At 40.5% G+C, this 27,359-nt stretch overlaps 1 protein-coding gene across 1 annotated transcript; it reads right to left on the bottom strand.

Moving 5' to 3' along the window:
• Nucleotides 1-112: 112 nt before the first annotated feature.
• On the bottom strand, nucleotides 113-27,359 carry LOC139804607 (ovostatin-like). Its single transcript, XM_071762018.1, has 36 exons — nucleotides 27,280-27,359; nucleotides 26,562-26,745; nucleotides 26,081-26,237; nucleotides 24,515-24,567; nucleotides 23,621-23,641; nucleotides 22,446-22,614; nucleotides 21,737-21,821; nucleotides 20,839-20,950; nucleotides 20,341-20,455; nucleotides 20,021-20,130; nucleotides 18,164-18,322; nucleotides 17,595-17,819; nucleotides 17,002-17,059; nucleotides 16,433-16,578; nucleotides 15,226-15,375; nucleotides 14,490-14,660; nucleotides 14,056-14,185; nucleotides 12,921-13,017; nucleotides 12,194-12,422; nucleotides 10,848-10,971; nucleotides 10,412-10,530; nucleotides 9,912-9,963; nucleotides 9,211-9,294; nucleotides 8,135-8,311; nucleotides 7,508-7,589; nucleotides 6,884-7,040; nucleotides 6,484-6,558; nucleotides 5,249-5,414; nucleotides 4,758-4,978; nucleotides 3,951-4,166; nucleotides 3,504-3,628; nucleotides 3,069-3,159; nucleotides 2,444-2,512; nucleotides 1,438-1,543; nucleotides 1,046-1,119; nucleotides 113-307 (listed from the first exon to the last, which is right to left on the bottom strand). Exons 1-35 carry the CDS (start codon nucleotides 27,342-27,344, stop codon nucleotides 1,058-1,060), a joined length of 4,362 nt encoding a protein of 1,453 aa, XP_071618119.1. The 5' UTR covers nucleotides 27,345-27,359; the 3' UTR covers nucleotides 113-307; nucleotides 1,046-1,057.

The following is a 27,359-nucleotide window of genomic DNA, read 5'->3' as shown; positions in this document are numbered from 1 at the left end:
TGCATCTCTTTCTGTATCCTCTCTCAGCCCACAATCATAACATACAGAATTTCATCAAAATTTTTTTTCTGTGACACTAGAATAAGCGATGCCTAATGTAAAAAGGAGGTTTATTGATGGAAAGCTATACATGATTATGATTACAGTTATGGAGAGAGATGCTGTGAAAGGAAGTGGAGAATCAGACAGTAGCTCAAATGATGTCACAGATTCCCAACATGATTAGTGAGGTGAAATGGCCTTTTCCAGGACTTAATAACATAAGAAAATAGGGTGTTTTACCACTTGTTCAACATTTATGATCATCCTGCAGGGGAAAATCAAAAAAAGAAAATAGCCTTTATGAGAACAAACCAACAGCTTCAGGGTATAAAATACAGCTTCAGGATACTGTGTTGTCATCCCCTTCTGTGCAAAACAGACAAGAGCTGGACCATGAGCTGGCAGTAAGCTGTGCCTGTACCTCTTGGGAGCTGCTCAGCAGGTAAGATCAAGAATAGCTGCTCTGCTGAGCAGAACACAGACATGGATCACCCATTGGCAAGGCAGTGTCAAACTTCTGACTGGCCAACACACCAGCCCAATGATTTGCATCACCTCAAGTGTTCTCCTCAGATGATGTTTTAGCTGACCAGGAAGGAGTTACTTGGAGTCAGTGTGAAGCACTCTGCCTGTGCCCGTGAAATGCAGACTTCAGAGGAGAGGCTTTCAAGCTTTACATAGATTATTCCTAAGTCTTGATGCTTTTGAGGAAACTCTGAAGATATTTCCAAGTCTCCCAGTTATACTACACTTTGGCTTTCATTCTAGAGGCTGAGCTCTTCCCACAAGCAGCAAAGTGGTATCCACTTAAGAGCCCACTGAGCATGTGGCATGGGACAGGATCTATGCAGTGTATCTGATGGCTCCCTGAGAAGCCTAGTGGAGGCTGAAGACTCTATTTCTGCAAGAACAATTATTGCTCTTCTGACCTTGTCAATCCCTCTGCCCATGCTGCTTTATAATTCACCTTCTTACCTGCTTGGTTTTTTTTCCTTTCACTTACCTTTCCTAATAATTACTCCATTTCTTCAACAGCCTCTTTGCAAGGCGATATATATTGAGCAACAGCATAATCCTCTGGAAAAGAGGGAAAGAAATGTTCTTCTGGTGCCTTTCCCTGGAGGTGGATATACCCTGCACCTGTTTAAGCTGGCGATCCTTGAAATGCACATGCATTTTCATAGCTTTCCAGTCACACCCACTTTTAACCTTGGACATAATATCAAGCTCACTAAAATGAAACAAATCTCTCCCTTATCACTATACCCAGATCCTGATAGAGTTCTTCAGAGGAATGCTGGTTCCAGAAGGACTGGCTGTGGGTCTCTCTCAATGTACACAGTGTTTCTGTTGTCCCTCCCCCAAACTTCATCCTGGTTAAAATCAAGGGCCTACCTGTTTCATAGTAATCATAGATCTGCACAGGAGCTGGCTTGGGATGGGCCACTACAAAGTCCTGCTCAACTGAAAAAGCTATCTCTTTCCTTTTCTTGTGTGAGATCTGGGAATGAAAGGATAGAGATCACATAAGCTTTTCTATTTGTGTAACACCACCTGGAGCAGACCAGAGAGGAAACTGACTTGTATATTCAAAATCCTACCGATGCCAAACATACAGATGTGGGACGTCCATTATCTGCCTCTCAAACTGGGATCAGAAGTATGTTTGTAGAGCCCAAATTGACACTGAAGTGAAAAGGTTTCTTATCCTGCTTGTGTTACCTGATTCTGTAGTCACTATGTGTCTTGTTGCCATAGAGGGAGAGAATGTCCCAAAAGACTGAGCTTAATTTTTCAGGACTTCCCAATTGTTAGGATGATAAAGTCTGGCATTCCAACCCCTCCCATTTCAGAAGGAACATTATATGCCACCAAGAAACTGGGATCTGATGAACATCATTGGGATATTGACTTCTGTTGGTAGTTCTGCAGCAAACAAACGCACTTTTACTATATAAATTCTGATCTATGGATTACATTACAGGTTAGATTTGGGAATTAACTAGTGTAAGAGATGGAAAGGGTATCTTTCCAGAGGAGATTAGAGCAGTGTTTTGTGTCCCGTTGAAGAGACTGAGTTTTATGAGAAGCCTCCAAGTGGACATATACACAAGAGAACCCTTTTTCTGGTGTTTGTCTACTATTGACTGAAAGGGTTCTGATCTTTTTTATTAACTTATTTCTAGTTGCTAGTACAGCAGACATCAGCTCAAAGCTGTTTTGTCTGTTGGGATGTTATGTGCAGTTTGAGGAGCAAGCAGCTTCATGATTACAGGGGAAAAATAATGGGAAAGGGAGCATGACAAATACACTTTATAATAGACTCACACTCAGTAGGTGCACCTATTACGACCTTCTTTCATCCTTTTAGCAAGCCAAAGAAACAGTGATCAGAACTTACATTTTCCAGATAAAGGAGAACATGGTTTTTCTTATTTTCTACTTGCATCACTGCATGGCCATCAATGAGCTTTAAGATAAGAAAATGGAGATAAACTGAAATATTTATAAACCATTAAAAAGCAAGTGCTACCTGAGAGCCTACCACCACGCGGCTGTGGGATTCATCCTGTTCCTAGCCCAGTATCAAGGGCTGGAAGCTGATTAGAGGGAGTGTGCAAAAACTTCCACTTGTCTTAGTGGTGAGTATGGGCACTTTGTGAGTGCAGGAGAGGCACTGCAGTTCGTTCAGGGAATACTGTCTTGCCTCCAATATTGTTTAGGTTTCAGAACAAGTCTGGCAGATTTCTCATCCTTTCCCTACATCTGCAGTGCCAGCTCCAAGTTGCAGCATCCAGTTGGCCAAGCTCTAGCTGGAACCCTGACTATTTTTTAATGTTTTTAAGGTCTGTGTGCTCACAACTCACTGCAGGAAACTCCCTCTACTCAGTACTGAAGAACATGCAGCCATGCAAACACCTCACAGGGTTTGTGGGTGAATGATTCTCAATTAGGCCTCTGTTTTCATCATGAGCAGTCTCCTTTGGCCCTGAGATGACACATTTAATCTTGCTCCTATAGTTTACCTTATCCAGGGAAGACTTGACAGGAACAAAGCCAGAGAGCATCTTCACATCAATAATGACCATGTTGGAGCTTCTGCGCTTCCCTGTGTAACTGGAAAGAACAGAGATCCCCATCAGCCTGGACTGTGCCTGTGGATGTAAACCTCAACTTTCTGCTCCTAGCCTCATATGGCAATGGGAGGAACGAGTCACAGGCACTTGTTGACCAGCTCAGATGAGAGACACTAGGGAGGCCCCTAGTACGAAAGGGCCAAGTATGTGCTAAAACCATCAGTTACTGGGTGTATCAGGAGGTCTGTTGGGATACTGTCTTACAGGCCAATATTATTAACACGTTGATTAGCTAATGGTTCCTGACTTCATAAGCAGAACTGAATACATAGCACTCTTCTCTGCCTTGTCATCAGTGCAGCTGGTCTGCTGATGGCACATTACCTGCTTGTGAGGACAATATCAAATTTTGCTGGTTGCTCCCGTGGACAGGATGCATTTGATGTCTGTACTGATAGTGAAAATCCAAAGGCCCCTTCTGGAAGGTGAATGTTGTATCCCATTACTGTCTGGAAGAAGAAAAAAATCCTTCTTTTTTTTGTATGTCAAGGGATTATCCTTGCATTAAAAAACAAGTGTCAGACTTAGTGAAGTTTCCTGGCAATTTTGGTTTTATGTGGAAGGTTCTTGTTTACATCAATGGCAGACACATCAGATTTCTGCTCTTCAGAATCACTTCTGCTACCCAGAATCATATCCCAGAAAGAAACAAATTGCTGATCAGAATAATTACAAACAATTACAAAGAGAAGTGTGATGGAGAATCATTAAAAACATGACTGTATAATATGCAGAATGTGAGACACAAAGAAGAGGAGGGCAGACGCTTACCTGCATATGTATGCATCCACTGCCATTCACTGTTAGGTTGTATTTCCCAGAGACCTCAGGAAGGGGAGTCTGTTGCAGCAGGAGCCTGTTCTCATTGTTGACAATAAACACCTTCTCAAAAGGCTTTTTGGAAGTGATCTTGACTATATTTTGTGTAACAGAATTGTAAGTGGCCTCACCATAAGCAGCGAGGGCTTTAAGAGCAATGACTGTGTCCTGAAGGAAATGAAAATAATACCAGACAATTAGCTACACAATGTGACTGTTGCAGTGGGGGTCAAAGTCATGGTTCCAATATGAAGCACAGTCACTTCATCTTGGCTAAAGAAACCCAAAATGTGTCTATAATTCCAAAGTTCCCATACATTAGGAACCATTTAATTCTGGTATGAAGAGTTTAGAGTGGAAGAAATATCCCTGCTCACATGGAGGTCTCAGAACATCACATCTGAGCACTAGAGCACACTTCTAGAGATTTTCATGGTGATGAAGCATGTGTTTTCTGTGGAACTACAGAGCACTTCTTGGTCATACAACAGCTGGGACCTGGTGCTTTATAGGCTTGTCCCCAACATAAATGTCTGTATGTTTTTGCTAGTCAAATCACTCCTGTATGGCTTTCGAGTTCCCATAGTTAAGGAGAAAAAAAATTTTTTTTTGGTTTCTTCAAGACAAAGACTTGGCCCCTGTGTTTTAGGCAACAAATACAACAGGGAAATAATACCAGACAGTCAAAGCCTCACTGATACCCTGAACCAGTCTCCCAGCTCCTAGGACTAGGTGCGAAGTAGAAGGGAGTTTTGGCACCTGAGTAGAAGAGAAACCTCCATAGGGATTCTGCTGTCTAATGATCCACTGCACAATCCTTGAGGCCTTTGTGAGATCCTCTTGATTCCGGTTGGGCTTGTGGAGCAATGCCAACAGCACATAACTGGTAATCTCAACTTCAGCTGATGGGGCATGGTCAAGGAAGGAGGGAGATTTTTCTGATGGAGACCTCCCCTCCTGCTCCCAGTGCTGTGAGCCATCTGAATAAGCAAAGAGAAGGTGAGGAGCAACCAGACTGCATTATAGGTGTGACTGCTCTTTGCTGCCTCAGAGACATACTGTGTCCTGTTCTCTTTGTCACAAGTACTCCCTACAAAGCAACAGATGTACTGCAAATTAATTCAACAGATAATTTGCGGATGTTGGTTCTGTGCCTATTCTCTCAGTATTGCCAAGGTTAGACCACACGACATCAGTAGGATCTGTCCCCTCTTCCCACTTCCCAAATTCGCAAAATGTCTGAAACTCACCTATATCCTTTGCTGATTTTTGTAGCTCTCTAAGAAATGATTCACATTTTTCTGCCTTGCCAGCTAAGCAGAAGGCATAGGCCAAGAGTGCCTGAGTGTAAACAGCACTGATACTCTTCTCAGATGCAGTCTCCAGGCAAAAGAAGACATTTCGGACTACAGGATACTTTAAAAAAAAAACAAATCAAAACAAAACAAAACATGACATACCGATCTAATTCAGGACAGTAACCTTCACCTGGCCAAACATATGTTTTATTTAAACCTGTTCTTCAACCCTTCCCTATTACAGCAATGAAAATGAACTCTATAGAATAACTTCAGGAGAAAGACCACAGGATTAATTAAGGAGGGATTTCAGACTGTGAGGGACAGAATATGGTCACTTGTATTTCATCAAATCAAGTAACTTTTCAGTTCTTGAAGGTATTGGTGTATAAGCAGAAGACTGTTTTGTTTCTTTCAGAGCTAATTTCTTCTGCTTATCTCCATTATAGCAATTCCGTTTGCACTTCTATAGTCAAGAGTTTATTGTCTTTAACAAATTCAACCTAGTAGTCTCTAGCCTCAGTGACTCTGGTGTACTTTTATTTAATTCTGTAGTTTTCACCAAGTAAAATAATAGATTTTCACCAATTAAAAACATTCAAACATTCACAGTTTGACCCTGTGTCTTGCTAATACATTATCTAATCATGAAGTTCCTCAAAAAGGAGACGAAAAAATTTGAGGCAAAGAAACTCCTCTATATAACCCTAACATCTCTGCTGCAGTCTCCTTTATACTAGTCCTTTTTTTAAAAGGACAGACTGACTTTTAACTCTGATGGACCTTAGTTTTACCATTTGTAGACTTTATGGATTTATCTGCAATCAATTACTTTCTTGACAAAGCCATGCTTGAGGCTAAGCCATAGCGTGTGGGCTACTGCTGGTCAGTTTTTGTACTGAAAACTAAAAAGCGTCACTTAATGTCTTGGGTCTTTCAAAGATAAGGTCTAATCCCACTGAGGTCTGTACAATTTCTACTTAAACCCTGGTGGCTGAAGAGGTATATAGATGGGAAAGTGTTCTATCACAGTTACTAGTGTAGATACAGAGCAGAGTCACATTCCCTGGGAGTTCTCTCTCCGTCTACCTCTCCCTTCCTCTAAACAGTTTGTAGTAGACACTGGAGCTAAGCCAACAACTGGGGACCAATTCCAGCTGAGTACCAGAATCTGAAGGTCTCCTTACCGAGCTGGAGTGTCCAGCTTCTATCATGGCAATGGTGATGTAGGCAGAAAGTGACAGCTCATCATCTACTCCTCCCTGGAAAGGATATGAAGAGAGGAATTGTCAGTGAATGACAGGAGTGAGAAGCCTCTAAATATGAATTGCCATATCCCAACTGGGAGAGCGTGGTCAGCTCTGGATGCAGTACACAAGGAAGGAGAGAATACACATAACAGAGATGGCTCTTAAATGAAGAAAAACCAGCTGCTATCACCTAAAAAAACCTCCACATACAATCCTGTAACCCTATCTCAGATGCTCGTAAGATATAAAACGGTGTGGGAAAGCTGGCTGAGCTGAAAATATTTCACAACCTTAATGATAAGAGCATAAATTTGACAAAGAAGTAATTCTCTACCACCTTCAAGGCATTGTTGAAGAGTGTCCCAACACTTGGGAAGCAGCCATCTGGCTTCTGTTTGCTTGCCAGCCACATCAGGGTTTGAGCCTGGACATTGTCATCGATATAGATGAAGTGACTCGCTTGTGCAAGTGATTTGTACACAAAGGCAGTGAGCCTGAAAGGGAAAGATGAAGCTGTGAAATGAGCATTGAAAGCAGGAACAAAAAAAGTCAGCCCTTCCATTCATGCTAGGTACAAGTATGAAGAGCTACATCTAACATGTTGGTGGCTTGCTTTGTCTTCATGAGCTCCTCCAGGAGAGGGTAGTTGAAGGAATAGTAGCTAGAAGGGACACAAGAGGGGTGTCCAGAACACTCTTCCAGCAGTGCATTGGGTTTCATGGGACACATCAGGAGCATGAATCAAAAAGTCATCTGGGTCTGTAGGGATCGCCTTCTCTGTGTGCACTCAACCTGGCAAGGGATGGAGAGCTGTTTTTCTCAGTACCTGCAGAGTCACAGTCCTAGTAACAAAGTCCACAGCTCTGTCTATCTGATTTGACCAGTAAAGATGTCTTTTACCTGCACCATGTAAATTTAATGCAAATTAATATCTGAATCATATATGCTCACAGTCACTAACCAGGTGTTGCCTTCTTTATCTCTGGTACCAAAGATGCTGTAGGACCCATCAGGATGTTTGTATGATAGCTGCTTCTGGTAGCCTGCAAAAACACAGACAAGGAAGTGTTCCCTAATTTTAAAAAATAAACCCAAAGGTGTTTGCTATAAGATTTATCTGAAACCACAGTGGTAAAGCATAGAAAGACAATATATATATCTAACAAACAGTAGAGGAGCCCTGACAGAGCTTAAGTGAAAGCACAGAACATCTTGTCCCACAGAAACATCGAGTTACAGAATAGGCAGAGCTATATCAGCTTTGTGTTCCAACTAAGCTAACAGGATTAGTACTTTGTGTTCCAACTAAGCTTACAGGATTAGTATACATGCTGGGGCTGAGTGGAAAAGGAGGAAGGGACTGAAAGACAGAACCACAAAGGAAACATGACACTTGAGTCTCAGCAAAAGAGGATAATGCAGGAAAGAAGATAAAACAAATGTCTTGATCAGGGCAGTTCCATGGGTCACTGAGCAGTGCTGTATTGTTAGGATACCAATAAAAGTAGCACCATCAGTGCTACTTGAGGCTCACTGGGCCTCCCTGGGAATTTCAGCATACATCATAAGGGAAGCACAAAACTCTCACCGCTCACTAAATATCCAATGGCCTTGGCCTTGACATTCTCAGTCAGCTGCCCTGTCTTGTTCAGATAGTCCAAAACATAGATGTTGGGTGCAAACAGGACCATGTTCTGCTCCCCACAGCCAAATGGCATCTGGAGAAGCTGGTGCACATTCTGCATGGCATTGCCCATGATGTCACCTGGGGAAGAGGAGATGCTGGAGGGATTAGCACAAGTCATGGCTCCTGAAATAATCAATAATTTCTGTTCTGTAGACAGGGAGAGTCGAGCTGGGGTTGCAAGACTGTGTGGTACCACAGATATTTCCAACAAGCATGATGCTATCTGTGCTGACTGAATGATTTCTTTTGTTCTGCTTTGCAGTAAACTAAGATATCCCTTCCTTGCCCCTCCTTACTTTACCTACATTGCCCACACCAGAAACAATACCTGTATTAGTGCCTCTTCAAACAGATACTTCTTAATAGAAATTAAAAGAACTTCCAGTAAACTTGTGTTTCCAGCAGGGGGAAGGGGAACAGCCCAGAGATGCTGGAGTGAAATACTTGTTGCATAATTAACAACTAATGCTGAAAAGGGATACTGGTTATGCGGATGCATCATAGACCACTTTTAAATTGTTATTTTAGGAAAGATTGTGCAGACCCAGCAAGAAGTTTCTGGAACAAGCTGAAATCATAGACATTACAGACCAAAGATATTATGATCTGTAGTCATGTAACCAAGTCCAGTAAAAAGACTGAAAGGATTCCACTAGCATCTCTGGTTTACATGTGGATGAGTGGAAAAAAAGCCTTACTGGCATGGGTCTGGATGGGCCCATAACTCAGAACTGGGTTAACTCAGAACAAAACATTCAAATGCAATAAATTTTAAAGTGAAGAAGGGTGTAACCAATGTTTAGAAACCAAATTTCTCTGATGAAAGAAAAAGCACTACTGGACAAGATAAGAATCAATCTCTTTCCTTAAAATTTTACCACCCAATGACTGGAATCTCACATTTTCAATTGTGAGAAGGATTTCATTTTATGTTTTTACATTTTGTTTCTTTTATATTTTATTAATTATATATTTACCGACAACAGAAAAGGAAGCTCTGGCTGATCCTTTCACCACATTTGGAGGTAGGTCTAGAGCAACATCCTGAATAACGACATCATCTGTGGAGAAAAATATTAATTGTGTGAAAAGTATTAATCAGATGAACAAGGTAAGGCTGGTGCTATGAGGCTGTAGTGCTTGTGAACCTTGAATTTCTTCAGAGAGACACTGGGGAGAGCTGGTTGAGCAATGTCAAGGATTCTTTTTGTGAATTTTTAATTTTCTTTTTTAGGAAGACCTTCCAGGAAACTGGAACTTTTTGCAGTCAGCATTAAGATGGTGTGGAAGGGAATGTTACATCCCTCTCCCATTCCCACTAGAAGTGGAAAGCTGAAATCTATGCCTATCCTTGGAACAGAGGACAGCAGGAAAACGAGTACATGAAATGCAGAGAGGATTCTGCACAAAAAGTTCAGCTCTTTTGCTAGCTCCATATCAGCCTTGCTTCAACGTCAGAGCACTCCTGACTGCAGCACAGACACTGCCTAAATGAATGCACCAGATCACACAGGAAGTTTATAGCAGGGGATTGAACTTTAAGCACTCCCACTATCTGTCATTTGGGCATCCCTGGGGAAAAGGGGAGGCACAACATACAATGAGCATTGCAAGAAGCAGTGTGAACTCCAACCTTCCTTTTGGTTCCCCTGAGGACAACAGCATATAGAACCCTTACCTTTTGTACATATTAGGGAATTTCTGGTCTTTTCCCTCCTGATACCTTCAGGCTGCATGACAATGGGAAGAAGAGACATATGCAATGGATGAGAACAAAGTGTACAGAAGAAATGCAACGGCACAAAAGCCACCAGCTGCCCCATCCTCCTGCATCATAAGACAGCTTAAATGAAGCAACAATTTACAGGTTCATAGTTGCTGTGGCTACTACTGAAAGAGAGTTCCCATCAGATAGAATCCCACATTTCCAGTTTCTCCTCTGCATGAGGGAGATCTGCACTTACCAACACCCACCTGTCCTCATGGAAGAGGACATCAGATAGGAATGGACTTGGCCTTAGATTGAACAGTCAGACCCTGTCCTAGACAGATGAAGGTGGTGCCAAATCATGAGGTCTTCAGGGAACCTGACAGACTTAGGTGCTATTGGTAATTATGCTGCATTTTTCTTTCCTCATGGAGGGGAGTACAGGGCAAGCAGTAAGCTGTCATCAGTACCTCAACCAACAATGTTCTGATCTGGGTGTCCCTGTAGTCAGTACTGATGTTCATGGGTGTTTTGTCTCCACAAGTCCCATCATCCTTGGTCTCTGCAGTAATGCTGAATACTATATTACCTTAAATAGTAGCAGAAAAAGTAGGAAAAAATGGACCTCTGTGGTGCAAAATGATGGCTGAAGTAAGAAATTTAATCTCATAATGAAAATCTATAAATATTAAGAAGTGCAACAGAATCAGTAGTCACTCAATCTGGGTGAGACATTTGGGAAGAGAACTGATCTCTGAAAATGGGAACGATAAAGGCACTACAGCTGTGGACAAGCTCTTAAGCCCAGAAATTTGGAAACACCAGTGGTAGACAAAGTTCTCCAGATTGGAAGAAGTTTAGATTCTTCAGGTGAGGTACAAATTAGGTAGACTCAAAGGCACTTACCAATTTCTTGGGGCAAAATATTCCAGACATAGGTCTTTCTTTGTTTGGCACATACACATCCATCATCCTCTGGGGAGATGAGTTTGGACTGATAATCAATGGAATCTGACAGTAAAACATCAATCTGAGAACAGAAAGAGGAGAGTGATGCAAAGAAGTTTTTTTACAATAGGCAAATGGTGCTTTACTGTTAGAGGGGGTTGAGACAGTCTATTTATGTTTGGTGGTAGCAATGTAGAGCAGATTTACAGCCTGGGATGATGATGTTTCTGACCAGGACATCGAGTTATGCTGAGTTGACCTAGTGCTACTGGCTTTAAACTAACTTGCAAAAGAAACCACTGATTAGTGTTTGTTCTCTCATTGTCAGAATACTTGAAAAACAAGATTAAGAAATCAAAGTCTCAATAACAGAAATCTTTTTTTCTATCGTGTAAATCCCTAGGACTATCTGTTTTGTTAAGTCAAACTGTTAACAGTTTGGAAAAAAAAAAAAGCATTCCTAAATTGTGCCTTGATTTTTCCTCCTGTAGTGGTGATCTACTTCTGAGACTGCAGAGCTGATTTTCAGCATTAAAATCAAGCAGAACAGCTCTAGGTTTTATGCCTGCCTCTTTTTTTTTCAGGATTCCTACATAAAACATAAGAAGAAGCCACAGAAGATCCCTGATTTTCTTTCTTCAAGTATCCTTAAAGCATGTGTAGGGTCCTTCCATGTAGAGGTTCAGTGTACCTGTGGTCTGGAGGCATTTTGCCTGTAAAGTACTGAATATTGAGAGCACAGCCCCCCAGCATCTGGGAGCAACAGAGCCTCTAGCTAGACCTGCCCTCTGTAGGGCAAGTACTGGACTTTTGTTCCTGTTTTGTACCTGTTTTGGTACTTTTGAGAACTTTTGCCCCAGAGAAGAAGGGTTTATCTGCTCTCCACTTCTTGATCTTCCAACTTTCTCCTGTTTGGCAAGCACAAACCCTTTACTTCTTCACACATCCACATATACCCCTAAAGAAAAGACCCCACTAAATCCATCCATAGCTTGCATGACTGTGGATAGTGGATGATATTCTGTAAAGCTCTTGTTTTCTTCCTATAAGGATCTCTAGAGACAGTAGCTTATGCTCCTATCCTAGTCACAGTTTACACAGATCTCCCTCTGCTTTGTAGTGTATTAGGAGGACAAATCCAATCAGGATAATCAATCATCAGATAGAACGAGCAGTGCATCAGTTCACAGAAGGGACAGATACAGTAATTTAAACCAATCATGGTGTTGCTTTTTTTTTTTTTAATTTCCAACCAACAAAGGCTGCAGCTTCTTTGGAGATGAAGTGCAACCAAAAGTACTCACCTTGATGCAGTGGTCAAGGTAGTTGAAGACATTGGCTCTAAGCAGGAAATCTTCTCCTCGGATGATAGAGTATGGCAAGGTCAAGTCCACAAAAAAAGGCTGGAAGACTGTCAAGGTGGCAGGTACAGATAGACCAAATCCAGCCAGCTCATCCACACAGAAGGCACTGGCCTTCCATTCGGTGATGGTATCAGGAGTGCTGTATGAGACAGTGGCTTTTCCAGTAGAGCTGATAAGAATGGGTAAAGGATGAGTTTAGAAAGGGTAAGTTTATACACCTAGCTTCTTAGTAGATTCATCAGGTTTTGAAAATCAGCACTACTTCTGTCTTCAGAAATCCCAAATCCAAGTTCCCCCAAAAAACTTATCACCTAAATCTTCTGAGAAAAGCCCATTCAAAAGTTCTGTTCATAATTTCCCTGAGTTTGAAAAGAAAGTTCAGAATTCTTGCTTTGCAGACCCATATTTTAAATAGGGTCTTCTATCTTCTATATTCCCTTCTTAGGAAGGGAACATGACTCTTGGTACACTTTGTAGGAATATCTGTCTTTGGAGACAAGATAATTTTATGATGGAAAAAAAGGTGGGTGGGTTGTCAGGTGACAATTGAAAAAAACTGGGTCTTCCTGGCTGAAAGGTAAGAAGGAATTGGCACCTTGAAGAACCTCAAGAGACATATTTAGTAACTCTTAAAAACAAGGTAAGAGAGGGAAGAAGCAGTACTCACTTTAGTAGGACTATGTCCCAAATCCAAGTCTCAGGGAAAAAATCCCGAATAGTTTCAAGGATGAGTTTCTTCCCATGTTCCTCTCTAGCAACTTCGGCTGGTAAAAGATTTTAGTCAAGCCTGGTTCATATAATGAAGACTCCCAGAAAGGACATGTTTTAATATGCATGGGCCAATATGAAGGAAGATCAGTGTTTACCCATTTCTTTCTAACTGAGACTATCAGTAAAGCCACAAAAAATATTATTTAAGGTCACCGATGTATCTCCGAGTTAAGCATAACCTGGTATCACAGTTAAAGTGTTAATTGAAGTGTTAATTTTTCTCCAGATATGAACATGATATCTAGAGCTAGAACTCAGGTCACTTGGTTCTTAGTGCTGTTTGCTGTCCACTCTGTTGCACTCTTTTCAAACAAGCTGGTCAGGAGGGAATCAGTACCATAGAATCATAGAATGCCAGGTTATAAGGGACCTCAAGAATCATCTGGTTTGAACTTCCTACATAATGATACAGTTTAACTGAACCAGCACCCTGTCAATCTGAATCTTAAAACTGTACATGGTAGGGGAATCCACCACTTCCCTTAGGATATTATTCCAATGTCTAGATGTTTTTGTGATAAAAAATTTTCTTCTGGATTCCGATTGAAATCTCCCCAGAAGTAACTTGTACCCTTTACCCCTTGTCTTGTCCATGTGACTCTGTGTAAAATGGGAGTCTCCATCTCCTTGATAGCCACGCTTTATATACGGGTACATTGCAATAAGGTCTTCCCTAAGCATTCTTTTATCAAGGCTAAAGGCTTAGCTTTTAGCTTTTAGCAAGCCTTTTATCAAGTTCAGTCTTTCTTCATATGGCAGGTGTTCTACTTCTCTGGTCATCCTCATGGCCCTTCAACAGTGTTAATTTTATATATATAATTGCCAGCACTTCTCAGTATGAAACTGGATATGAATCAGAACTGTAGACTTAAAAGGCTTTTTGGGCATTGGCTGTTATCCTAAGCCATCTCTCATTATTTGTTAGACCAATATTCAGTATCAATACCAAAGTGATTCATTAGCATTTTGCATGTCACATCAATATCACATCATTTAAAGAGAAAAGATCTCATTGCTGTCCCCTACTTTACCTGATTTGGCATGGTGTGAAGAAGCCATGAATCCTGCATTCATAAAATATGTTGGAGGTCTTACAGTGTCACTTGTACACACGACTGGTTGCCGAATCTTTGAGTTGGTAAAAAATTTCATGCCCATATCCTGTAAAAACCATATTTCACTGTTAATTATAAACTTATTCTATCTGAGATTTATCCCATTCATCCTTCTTTCCCATTACTGCTTTTCCACCACAGAGATGTCCAGAGACACCTATGCAGAGACATGTGGGAACTTTATGCATGCTGGTAAATCACAGCAGGCACCAGAGTCAATTGAGAACATACGTCCATGAGGAGAGTTTATTGTGTATGAGTTTTACTAACAGCATCATTTGCAGAAATATCTAAAGCTACATAAATAGAAACTCAGTTCAACAGATTTAAGTAATGTACAAGACATTTACCCTGAGGAACTGATATACATCTGGGCCTAATCCAGACATTACAGGTGTGTAATACAAGCCTTTGTGAAAGATGTTGTCAGATGAGACACAGGGGTCTTGGGGGTCATCTTCTAGATTGAGCCCATTGAAGATGTAACCTTGAAAGTCTTGCAGGGGATGCAGGCTGTATATCTGTGAGAGGGAAGAAAATACAAAATGTGTGTGACTGGAAAGATCAGTTCTGATTACAGCATCATGGACTGCAAATTTCCAAAGCTGAGACAGCATCTTATTTGAAACAACACTCTATTTTCCAGATTGAAAACTGGCTGAATGGATGGAACCAGAGAGTTGTGAACAGTGGGCACAAATGCCAGTTTGAGGCCAGTAGCCAGTGATGTACCCCAGGGGTCAATACTGGGTCCAATACTGTTCAACATCTTCATTAGTGATCTGGATGTTGGGGCAGTGTACCCTCAGCAACTCTGATGATGACACAAAACTGGGAGGAGTGGCTGGTACACCAGAGGGTTATGCTGCAACAGACCAGCCACTGATTAAACCAAATCCCACATGAAAGAGGACTTCCAGATGCCAAAAAGCAATTGCCCATTACAGTCAGTTTATGACAAGCACATGCAAAAAGCTGTAGAAGTCTCACACAGTCTACCAGTCTCAAGCTGAGAGACATTATAAGGGAGGAGGAGGGAGCAGTGCCACAGGGGATGGAGACAATGTGTGTGTTTGGGCAGCTTACCATTTCTGCTGACAGCTCTGCCTCAGACTTGAGGAGCAGCACACTCTGATCCACTGCCCTGACAGCACAGAAGGAGTTAGCAGCAGCTTCAATGTCTAAGCTGACACTGGAAGCTGAGCGCATCTGCTTTTCAGAGAATTGCAGCTGGACCTGAAATTTACCAAACAGATGTTGGTATAGCTGATCCCTGCTGCCTGGGGCTGCTCTGGATGTGTGTGTGAATGGAGGGCAAGAAGGACACTAGGAGGCTCTTCCCTTAAAACACAGATGATCTGCCTGGAGAAGGATGTCTGATCTCCACTGCCTGTGCTTACCAGGCCTCTGCTATAGGTAGAGGGGCTTAGGCAAGAAACACATTTAACACTTCTGTGATAGCTCACAGTGATTTAAAACAAAGTGATTCTTTCAATGCTGTTATCAAATCTTAACATGACATAGACTGAATGTAAGAATCACTACAGTGAGAAAATAATCTTTTTAATAGGTTCAAGGCTAATCTTAGCAAATACTTAAAACAGATTCTGTTTTGAATCCATCCAGAGCAAAATCTGTTTCATGATTGTGTTAGAAAAGAAGGGAAAATAGGACCACAGAGTTAACTGGAAACACTTTATTTAATCTCACTTGCTTTTTCTTCTCCTAATGTTTCATATTTAGCTTTTAGAAACAAATTTTTGAAATCTGATTTCAAAATGACAAATGAAAATGTACCAGTAGAAAAAACATGAAAGACAAACTTATACCCCAGGCTTCTATTTTTGATTTCTTTTCCATATGTATTTAGTTCTGGTAATCTCAAATTGCATTTTCAACAAAAAGGGCAACCAATGCAGTTAGTGAAGTGAAATAAAAATAAACTGCATTCACTATGCTAAAGAACAGATAGTCTGAATGAAGTAGGACACTATTTCAAGTGAACCTGTCTCACTATAGGCTCAAGAGAGGCAGGAATCATCTGGGAGCAGTACTGGCTTCCTGAAAAGTAATTTTTAAAGTTAAAAGAGAATTTACCTTTTGACTACAATGCCAAGAGGTAGTGGTAGAGAAAAGATGCAAGAAAAAATTAAAAAGGAGAATGAAGAGGATAACGTTGAGAGAAACGGATGGAAACAAGAAGCGAAACTGGAAATCTGTTGTGAATTTGTGTACAAATAATTTGCATTTATCTGACAGCAGGTAAGACCTGCTGTGTCTTAGTGCCTCTCACCTTGTTTTTGAAACACTTCACAACTGGAAATCGGACGCTGTCTGCCACCAGCTCCTTGGCAGGGTGTAAGGTGTATACCAGCAACCGAAGGGCTGGAGACATTTTCTCACTGACCACAAATGGAATAGTGAGAGTACCATTTTGGTCTGTTAGAAGAGACAAAGGGACCAGTCATGAGACAAGGGCAAAGATCTCCTGTAATATTAGACATCCTCAACAGGCATGTAGCTGTACCAGTCAGTGGAGCAATCTGTATTTAGAAGATGAAATGAAAAATTGTATTTGCCAGGAGGTGACACACCTGGCTTTAGATCCAGATGCTCTCATACTTATTGTGGGCTTGCACATGTGGCAAGATTCAGATACCCTCCTGTGTCAGACAGTCTACATACCCTGCATTCATCAATCACTCATCAATCTAACCCTGACTGATATCAGATGAACTAGTTGCTGGACTAAATCTGACTTTATAGAGAGAAGTCTTGCCCTGGTCCTCTGTTTAACCATCCCTCCTTTTTTTTTTTTTTTTTTTTTTCAGTCACAGGAACATGGATTGCAACTTAACTTACCAGCTTGGATATTAACCGTAATTTCCCCTGTAAAGACAATCTTGCCTTTTGCCATGCCCTGTGCAGAGAAGAACAACACATTTATGGGTCGGTAGTGGTTGGAGGCAGAAAGCAAAAGTCAAGCTAAATGTACATTAACAGGACAGTGAAGACATGTACACTGAGATGGATTCAAACACCTAAACATCAGCATTAAGACATGCTGGATTCTGCCACTGCTGAGCCCTTTGTTGGTGGTCATGAAGCAGAAGGGAAAGGAAAGTAACAGTGATGCAGGGGTATACCATAAAAACTTTCTTGAAGGGAAGGGACAAGAACTCTAGCCTGAGATATTATGAAGGTGGTTCCTTACTATGAAATAGAGTAATATTAAAATAGAGTAAGAATAAAATAGAGTAATAGAGTAATATAAGGGGTCATTCTTCTTGCCAAACCACCTCAATACAGTTTCTGTCCTAGGGTGGTTGACCATTGTGCTGGCTGGTAACTCAAAAGCTGAAAGAGCACTCACTGACATAACTGCTGCAGAGGGAATGCCAGATTGCTGTCATGTCAAGCCCTTTCAGCAAACCACGCAACAACCCCACACTCACCACATAGTAGAAACTCATGGTGTTGGTGTTGTATCCTTCTGTGTTCAAGATGTAGTCCACAGTGATTCTTGTTTCCTGACCACATCTAAGATCTCTCCACAAAGGCCGAATCCTCACAAAACTGCTGGTCCAGGAGTAGAAGCGCTGGATGGAGAGAGATGCATCAAGGTGGGAGGGCTCTATCCAGCCTTCAGAGTGGCACTGGTCACTGGTTTTATATGTTGCCTGATCAGCAGGGGGAGTGAGAAAGTAAAGAAAGACAAATATGTCACCAGGGAAATCGTTTTCACATACCGATATCAGAATGATTTGTTCACAAATGCATATATTTAAGAATATAATTTAAAGACAAATTCGTTAGGAAAAAGCATCACACAGTCTCTCAGCCTTGCTGCAACTCAAGTGTTTTCCTCACTTCTTTTATAGTAATTTTTGAGAGCTCTAGAACATAAAATAAGACAGAGAAAGCACATTTTTATTAACAGAATTCAAAACCCATCCCATCAGTTTTGGGTACAGTTTGAGTGCTGACATGTTTCTCTCTGTCTCTACCCAGCCTTTGTACTCACTTTCAGAGTGATCTCAGGATCAAACATTTTAGACGTGTCAATGCTGAACTCTGCAACTCCATTATCATCAGTGGTGAAGTTGTCTGTGTTCTTGTTGTTGACAAATAGCTGAATAACCTCATTGGAAATAGGAGAGTTTTCTTTGTCTAACAGCTTGATCTATATAAGAGAATGAAAGACATGTTCAGTGTGTTGTCTTTGTGTATACAGTAATATTTTTCACCCCTTCACTCTCCACAGGAGAATTTCTTTTTTTTTTCCCTTCAAAGCAATACTTAAGAACTGAAATGTCTCCCTTTCACCTTCTGGCATTTATCATGAAGTTTGTAGCAGGAGCTTCCACATCATCTGCTGTATTGTCAATTACATCCTTTTGTGGAACAAGAGCTTATATCTCATCTCTTTCCTGGTCAGTCCCTTCTGACTATACATTTGCAGTTTAAAGATAAAATTATTTTCCTCCATTTTTTTCCTTTCTTAGTCTTGAGACTCTGCTGCTCATACTTTCCATGTCTGAAGGCCTTTTCTCCATATCTTTGTTTTGAACACTTTCTGATTCTTTCTCCACTGTCTCTACAGTTAATGTTTTAAAAAAATATAAAAAGCAACAGATACCATTAAATAAATTCTAGGTTGGTAGAACTGAGCATTAATTTTGATTTCTTTCAGAAAAAGATGGCAGAAATAATGATATACTGAATAAGACACTGACTAGTCTCACTGTCCAGGAGCATGGAGACAAATGATCTCTGAAACTAAAATAACAATACAAAACTAAAAGTATTCAGGCAAATGTTGGCTTCAGTGGAACTCAAGACAACAAAAGTGCAGGCATAAAACACATAGCCATCAACTGATGTTCCATAGTGAAGGGAAGGACAGTGAATGGCACATGATGGCACCAGGACAGGGACTGGGATCTGCTGCATTTTGAGAAAGTATGGGTGTCAGTGGCTTCCAGACAGTATTTCCCCTGATACGACCCTCACAGGTTGTTTGTGGGTTTTTTAGGTTTCTGTTTGTTTGTTTTGGGTTGGGTTTTTTTTGCACAAAACCAAAGAAGCTGGTTCTAACATGTGACATCCCACCCTGCTACCATCTGACTTTCAGAATGCTTAAACTTCAGAGTGTGGGGGAATGTGTGTTTCTGAGGAATTTACACACACCCCAGGGGGCCTCTTGACCCTTCCAGTAAGGAGTGGCAAGGTGTACAACAAAATGAAGAAGGGAGAGGGAGTGGAGACCATGTGAGAAAGTTACATAAATATCTTTCAGAGGGGAAAAAATGTTTTTGAAAGGCAATGTCTTCTCTCCTTTCAGTGCTACTGGCAAGATGTCCCCTTATCCTTTCCTCACTGAATAAAACAGCTGAAGTGAAGGAAAGAGAGAGGTTTATCCCTACTTCTCAAACCACTCTCAGAATTATGTGAGATTTTTCAGGAAACATAAAATCATAAAAAACTTTCTGAGACAGACACTGTTGTTATTTTCTTAATTTTTTTTCTTAAATTCCATTCATTCTTTCTTCCCTCAGCCCCCAGTGTTATAGTCATCTTTGGCTCGCATATGATGGTAGAATCTAAAGGGAGAGGCAGTGATTTATATGAAGATTAAAATGCATGTTAGAAAAATGCTAGCTAATGAATTCTTTTGTTTAGAGGTATTCCTGTCAGAATCAAACCCAGAATAAAATCATAGTATACACTTCAGTATTCAGAATTACCAACAGGACACTCAATGTAAAGAAACTTGTGGAGAACACTGCCAGCCCTGAACAGTCCCTGAAATGTTCCCATCACTGTTGTCATGTGGTTGCCTGTCAGTCACCTTCAATACAGTCTCAGTACTCTTGCTTACCTGTCCAGTGTAAGGAATTCCTCTTCTGTAGTGACGATCCATGTTCTCAAACTGTACAATGCTCATCAACCGAGTTATGGAAATAGACTGAGTCTCTGTAAGTTGCAGGCCTGTAAGACATGCTCAGAATCAAGAAAAGATATATTTTTCCTTGCATATTGCTTCATCAGTGTTAGCATTTTCCTGGTGATGGTCACTGTCCTTATAAAAATGGATCTTCTTCAGAAGGACAACCTTGTGCTCAACAGGCATGGGCTCAATAGGTGCTACCCTCTTTTCTGACCACACCACTGCTGGTGTTTCTATCTATAAAGGGTTACCTGTTCCTTTCTCTGTGACAATGGCTTTCACGTCAAGATTCCTGACATAACCAATGCGATTTAGCTCAAAGATGTTGGAGCTGAAAACCTGTGAGACACAGCCTTCTGTCTCCAGCTGAAAGGGAAGAAAACAAATCTCATTACCACGGATCACAGCTTTCAAAGGATGCTTGCAATACATGGGACCCTTCATTAGTGAGTGAAGTCTTTTCCCACTACTTTTAATATGACTTAAATTTTAACATGCAGGACTGATGGTGACATCCCTGTCTACACTTTTCAGATGGGAAAAAGGAACATGTCAGTCCTTCTTTGGATTTGTAGGAAACCAAGAGAAGAAATTATGTGCCCAGAGTTCCAAGCTAGTGGTGAAAAAAACCAAATGAGTAGAGTGAAGTGAAGCACCAAGGAAAGGAAAGTGTGATGAAATAAAGAGAGAGAAGCAAAAACAGAGGAGAGAGGACAAACATAAAGAGGAAAAATAATTATGAATCGTACATCTTTGGTAAATGACTGACAAACTGGACTTTTCTTGCACCTCCCATATGTATCAAAATCCCTGCACACGCTGAGCTGGACTTTCCCTTCAACAGGCTGTCCATAGGTATACCTAGGGGAAGAGGAAATAGAGGTCCATGACCTGATGCTTAAAAAACTCACTTTAAGCTAACATTTGGGGGAATAGACCCAGGAGAAGCAGTGAGTTGGGAAGTCAGTCATGGTATAGTTTCACAGGGTTTTTCCTAACTCTTATGCTGTAACAAAAGATAATATATAATTCAGAAGCTGAAATATTACTGAGTTCTATTTCATCCCTAAGCCCATGAACTGCAACCACACCTTAAACCAAACAAATTCTTCTATAAGCATGATAGGCAGACATGGCTACTGAACAAATTATGACTGTGTCTCCACTATTCCACTTAGACTGGAGTTCTAGACTTGCTGAAATAAGAGGAGCAAAACTTCTGATATCTGCAAGGGGACAAGGTTTCAACCACAGATTCTCAATTACATGATCTTGATATTAGAGTAAGGAAGGTCCTTCTGAAGTATTAATTTTGGAGGGGAAGTTAAAGACAGCTGAAACCCTAGCACCCCTTCTAGAATTTAAAGGTGCTGTGGTATTTAAAGATCTCCCTCTGAAGTGTGCTACTGGGAGTCACCACATCCTACTTTAGCAGAGGATCTCTCAGAAGATTTTTTCAATCCATGAAACATCATACAATAAAATGAGAAGTAAAAGAAAACTCCAGCCAGCAAATGGAACACCAACAAACCTCTTCTGAAGTGTTATTTATTGTGGTCTCTTCCCTAGGGCCTGTCTCTTTATCCAGTCCTTGAGAAGTTCTTGCTTTTCAGCATATTTCCTAACCACTCTGTATCTGGTACTTACACTCCACAGACTTTCACTGTGAACTCTAAGTCCAGGACAGTAAGGCTTTCTGGTGCAGTGACTGTGACTTCAAATTTTGGCAACACTATGAAAAAGAATAAAAATGAAACAAAAAACAAATAAACAAAACCAACCAACCAGACAAAAGCCCCCCAAAACAAAAAAACCAAAAATAAACAAAAAAACCCCCAACCAATAGCAATACTGGCACACTGTCAAGTGGCAGACCCTTCTGAGTTGAAAATGAGAATCTATCATCGGTGTTAGTCACAGATGGAATGAGATCTCAGAACTGTGGTGTCAAAATGGTCAAGAAATGGCCTCATCTGTGAAGGTTCACTAAACTATTACTACAAAGCTTTGAGAAGTTAGGGCTTCTAAGGTGATGTCTAAATCCCCTGCAAAGCTTTGGCTGAGAAAGTTTGTGGAGGTGGATGAAAGAAGGTTAGTTTGTCACAGGGAAATTTGCAATCAGTTAATTGGTTATGCAGAGTATTTTCTCCTGGCTTAATCTGTGCAAAAGAGTTACTTTATCTCTTCCAGCCTTCTATGGTTCTTTTGTTTTCCTCTCCAATTCTTCATGACAACTAATTGAAGCTGCATTTGCCAGGAAGCTGTTTGAAATTTTAGCAATGAAAAGGGTTGATTGATAGGAGCTCATCTCTAATAATGTTTTCTACTCTGAAGAACAACAACAGGTGGCAATTACCATATTCCTCCACAAGGAACGAGTGATTTGTTTTATCTCCTGACTCCTTTGTTACGATAATTTCATAATTTCCCAGGATAGGCTCTTCAGTTAGCGGGAATTCAATCTGGATAATGTTAATCTCTGAAGTCACATTTTGCCACTGAAAGATCCTGTTGCCCTGTGGATCCTGAAGTAAAAAAGAATATGACTCATAGTTTGTTTGCCTTGAAAATCAGAAAAATAGAAACAAAGAAGAAAACAGGGCAAATGGCTTTAACTCGTTGGGGAAGTTACTTAATGTGTATACGTTGAGATAAATTATGCTTTAGTACTCTGATTATTAATGTTTCTAGATTCTTATCACTTGCTTTCAGAATTAGGCATCCACCCCCAGCCTTGGTGTTGGTCTGAATTATGAGAGGAATTTGCCAAATATTGCTCTTCCCTGATCTTTAGTATATGTTGCTCCAGTTTTGTGTCAAGGATGGAGAGAAAGAAAATACTCTTCATGCTTCCCTTTAGCTGATCTTATCCTATACAGATCCTGGTCTCTAGTGAGCCCAGCTTTTTTAGCTCCTGTAGGAAGGGAGGAAGCATTTCTTTTGCATTCACTGAGGTGTCATTTGCCTCTGAATTTGCCATTTATGCCACTTAGACTGAAGAAAACTCATTCACACCATTTCCTTGAACTTTTTAAAGCACTGACTGCAGAAAAAAACCCCACATGTAGAGCTCCAAATAATTATGTTTCACTGCAAACAAAATAAAGTCACCTAACTTCATGGTATATCATGAAAACTTGCAATGATGTCTAGACATGAACTGTGATTGCTGTTTTAAAATCTGCCACAAAATGCCACAGAAGAGCCAACATTGCTGGCAATTGTATCCACAGCCTGTCTCTGTTCTTTTTCAGCAGAACCTGAATTATGAGAAGATACACCCCAGGGTAAGCTGGACAAACTGGAGGGAGTGGAGGAGTCAAAGGCAGGTATAAAATCAGTACAGCTTTAGACTATTGAGATTAATATAGGTATGTTTTCCATGTTAGTAAAGCTTCTATTAATATCTGCCAGTGTGCCCAGGAGCAGAATTTGGCTGTGTGTGGACACATACAAACTGATGTAAACACATGTGCCCAAGAACTGTTTTTTTATATGCATAAAACAGTACAAAGAAGAAAAGTCTCTTACCTGAATTGCAATGAAGGGATACTGGAAGAGGAAAAAATAAAGTGAGAGATTAGGTGGCTGAACAAACACAAAATAATTTCCCTCAGGACTGTGAAAAATATTTAGGCAATAATCAGCATAATGCCAGCAATCAGAGATCCTCATTTCTTATTTTAGTTAGTTTAATAGCAGTTTTACTTTAATAAGATTACATAAAGGAAAGAGTTGAAATGAGAATGTTCGGCAGTTTCTAATCATACTGGATTTAGTGCAACCCCAGAGCAGCTTAGGAGGTTATAAACATCCATCTAAACTGTGATTTGGGATTCCTTGATTTTATATCCTCACTCTATTGTCACGAGTTCTTTTGATAACATTGTGTTATCTTCCGCATTACAAACACTTGAAAAGAGTAAAGACCTTTCCATTTCTTAGCTTATGTACTACAAGCATGAAGACAGCTTCTTGGCAATGAAAACAGTGCCTCTGATGAGATAAACAATTGTGGTAACAACTTTAATTTTCATTTCCCCATCTCTAATACGTTCAAATTACTAGGTGGATGACAACCAATTTTTGCAAGCTGCAATTACTGAGCAGTAATAGCAGGAAACTGAACTTTCTTTTCAGATCTAAAACAACGCTGCAGCAACTAAGCTGAGGGATTTTTTAGCCTCTTTCTCAGCATTAGCAGGAGGTGTCATGTGAGGAATCCAATCTGCTACACACCTGCACTCACTCTTCCCTGTAACTCAAATGTAAGGGTGGATTATAGCATGTTCTTCAGAAATCATGCTGATTCTTGACATTTAGTCACTGCAATAACTCATTTTATCCACACTAGCTGTTTGTTTAAAATTTAGGAAGTTTTCTCCCAGTAAATTTAAATGCAGGGGAATATTACTGGTCACTCACCATCTCCTGAACAGGCTTAAAATTGAAATCCAGAGCAACCACACGAAACATCACTGGTAAGACAAGGAACAGAGTATTAGCATTAACCGAAGCATATTTGACTGAGCATCCATTAGTTTTGCATCCATTAGTACTCCCAGTTCCACTGGATCTCCTAACAACCCCAATTGCACCAGATGAAAGTAATACATTGCATTTGTAGGTAAATGAATTCTACCCAGACTGTGCTGAGGATGCTTTTCCCCGGCATCAAGAAAGGGATGACTGGATGAATAAGAACTGCTGTGCAGGTCAGGCAGCCTCAAGTGACCAACATAAGTCTTACAGTGGCTGTCTACATGATACAGGCCGATTTGTTCCACTTTCTACTGTGTCTAAAGCAGAGTTTGCTGCCTTGAATATATGAAAGTTCCAAATACTACTGGAACTAGGTGAAGTGTCAGTTTTTTCTAATGCAGTGCAATTCCTCTTTGTTCACTTTTTTTCACATTTTTTTTTCTTTTTTTTTAGGAGAGAAACTGAAAATAGAATGTTAAATTACTACACAAGGAAAACCATAAAAACATGTTTCAGAAATGTTCCCACAAAGTATTACCTTTGCATCATTTCACTTAATCTACTGCTTTCTCCACCTCAAAATGAATCCACGTGATACATAATCAAGCCCTGTAGCCATGTTTGTGGGACACCTTGGTGGCACCAAATTTTAATTGGTAAGCTTTCCTTCATGATATATATATATGTGGATAGATAGATAGATAGATAGATAGAAAGATAGATAGATAGATAGATAGATAGATAGATAGATAGATAGATAGATAGATAGATAAAACTCACCCCTACTTAAAGTATAGCTGATCTAGTCTACTTGCTATGCTATTTGGCTGACCTCTGGAAATCAGGTTTCTCATAGTGTTTCCTACAGTGTTCTGTCTGTATGCTGGAGGCTTTAAAACCTCGAAGTGAATTAATGATTGGATCTAGATCAGTGGTTCTTTGCATACACGGAGCTCTATTCAGTGGCCAGATGAGAACTATGGATCAGGGAATAGCATTAGTGCAGGAAAACCAACAACATGAAAATATAAAGTCCAAACCCATTAGAACCCAGAAGGTAAGTATCATACTTTTGTCTTTTAGAACTTATAATTAATTTTAAAGTAATGAATTTGACTCTTGGTCTTTCAACCATCTTTGATGGTGATCACCATCACAGGAAGAAGCCAGTGAGGGCATTGTTTCATGCCAGCCACGTAAGTAGTGATCTAATCACTGCTTGCTATTACCTTGGCCTGTCATCAGCAATGAAACAGCAGCAGTAAAAGCTCCTCTCTTCTTCCAGCTGTGAGGAAGGGACAATGAAAATAATAGAGGCCATAGGATGGCAGTATCCTGCCTGCCATCCTGAAGATGTCTCTGAGTTCCACAAAAAGTAGTTATAATGGTTTTAGTAGAAACTCTGAAAAAAAGTGCCTAGTGCTCAGTCTGAAAAACACCCAACAGAGAAGTTTTATCTCAAGAAATTGCTTCCTAAGGGGGCATGATATAAACTAAGTGGATATTCACCATTCTGCCCTGGTTTGTAGATAGGTTTGTCTGTTTGCACGAAGACAATGCTCTCCACCTTCCAGATCATCACTGACCGCCGCTCTTTTAGGCTGACTGTGGTGCCCTTGGCAGAGAAGGAAATGAAAGCCAGTGGGGCAGAACTGACAGGAGGAATCTGTGAGGAAGAGGAAAAACACGGGGAGGTTGCTAGTCTGGAAGTAATTAGCTCCAGGCCCTGTTCAACAGCTATACCTGTGACCTAGACATCTACAACGAGACACCCGTCTCATTTCCATCACCTTATTTCTTTTTTCTTATGTGTATTAAAAATACCTCCTCATCTGTTACTATATATCTCTCCTCTGCTTCCTTTTTTCCATCAGCAAAGTGGAAAAATGTTATTTCCTCTGTTCCTGTTGTCCTGTGCTCACTGCTCTAATTTCCTTGTCCATCCTTAGATTTCATTTTCACTGGGATATATATATTAAAATTAATTTACCATGAAGTTGAAGCATTGTAGACCATTGCTTGCCATCATTTTTTTCTCAAAAATAGTGGTGTTAACAGCACCGTATTCTAGCATGACTCTGATGGATATTGTCTCGTTGAGGTTAAGGAACTGCAGGCAAATCTGACCTGGAGAGTCAGTCTGGAGGACAGCAGGCACCATCAGAACATACTGCCTGTGAGATCCAGACATCAAAGTGATCACATCATAGAGAAAGGAGAAATAGCCTCAACAGCACAAAAGCAAACACATGGTATTGTTATTATTAATTATTACTGTTATTATTGGGTACTTGCTGATTAGTTTAGGTTAAACACAGCACACTCTGCCAGTGCCCCTTACTCCTGCCCTTCAGTTCCAAACTAGCCCAGCCCTGGGCTCCCCACACAGTTCTGCTAGCACCCACAACTCCTGCTCTTTTGCCTTTTATCTGAGTCCTGAACCCACCTGCTTGTAGCAAAGCACCCTCCTATTATGGATGGTGTTGTCTTTTCTGAACACAAACACCAACTTCTAAGGAAATTCTGCAATAGGCAGCAGGTCTGCTCCGTATTAAATGAGCACCATCCACTTTCCATCCACACTGCACTTTAACTTTGCTCTCCAGATAGAACAGACAAGTCATGACAGTACTTTATATTTAAAGTAATTAACACCGTCTTGAAAATGTTATAGTGAATATTATTAATAATAATATGGTAATTCTTACGGCTCAGGTTCCTTTGCAGCTGTTACTTGCAAGAGAAGAAAAGCCAAAAGAAACTTCAGCCACATTTTTCTCACTGTGAG

Source organism: Heliangelus exortis, chromosome 1 (assembly GCF_036169615.1).
Source record: "Heliangelus exortis chromosome 1, bHelExo1.hap1, whole genome shotgun sequence".
Taxonomy (NCBI): Eukaryota; Metazoa; Chordata; class Aves; order Apodiformes; family Trochilidae; genus Heliangelus; species Heliangelus exortis.
Note: the sequence above shows the minus strand (reverse complement) of the source record. Positions and strands in the feature narration are given on the sequence as shown.

What these genes read in the sequence shown, in the direction of transcription:
- LOC139804607 (XM_071762018.1), bottom strand. Translation starts at nt 27,344, where the DNA reads ATGTGGCTGAAGTTTCTTTTGGCTTTTCTTCTCTTGCAAGTAACAGCT. An exon ending in CAGAGCTGTCAGCAGAAATG is followed by an intron (nt 14,661 to 15,225) that starts GTAAGCTGCCCA and finishes TCCCTCTCACAG; the next exon opens with ATATACAGCCTGCATCCCCT. An exon ending in TCAGAACATTGTTGGTTGAG is followed by an intron (nt 9,964 to 10,411) that starts GTACTGATGACA and finishes ATTGTCATGCAG; the next exon opens with CCTGAAGGTATCAGGAGGGA.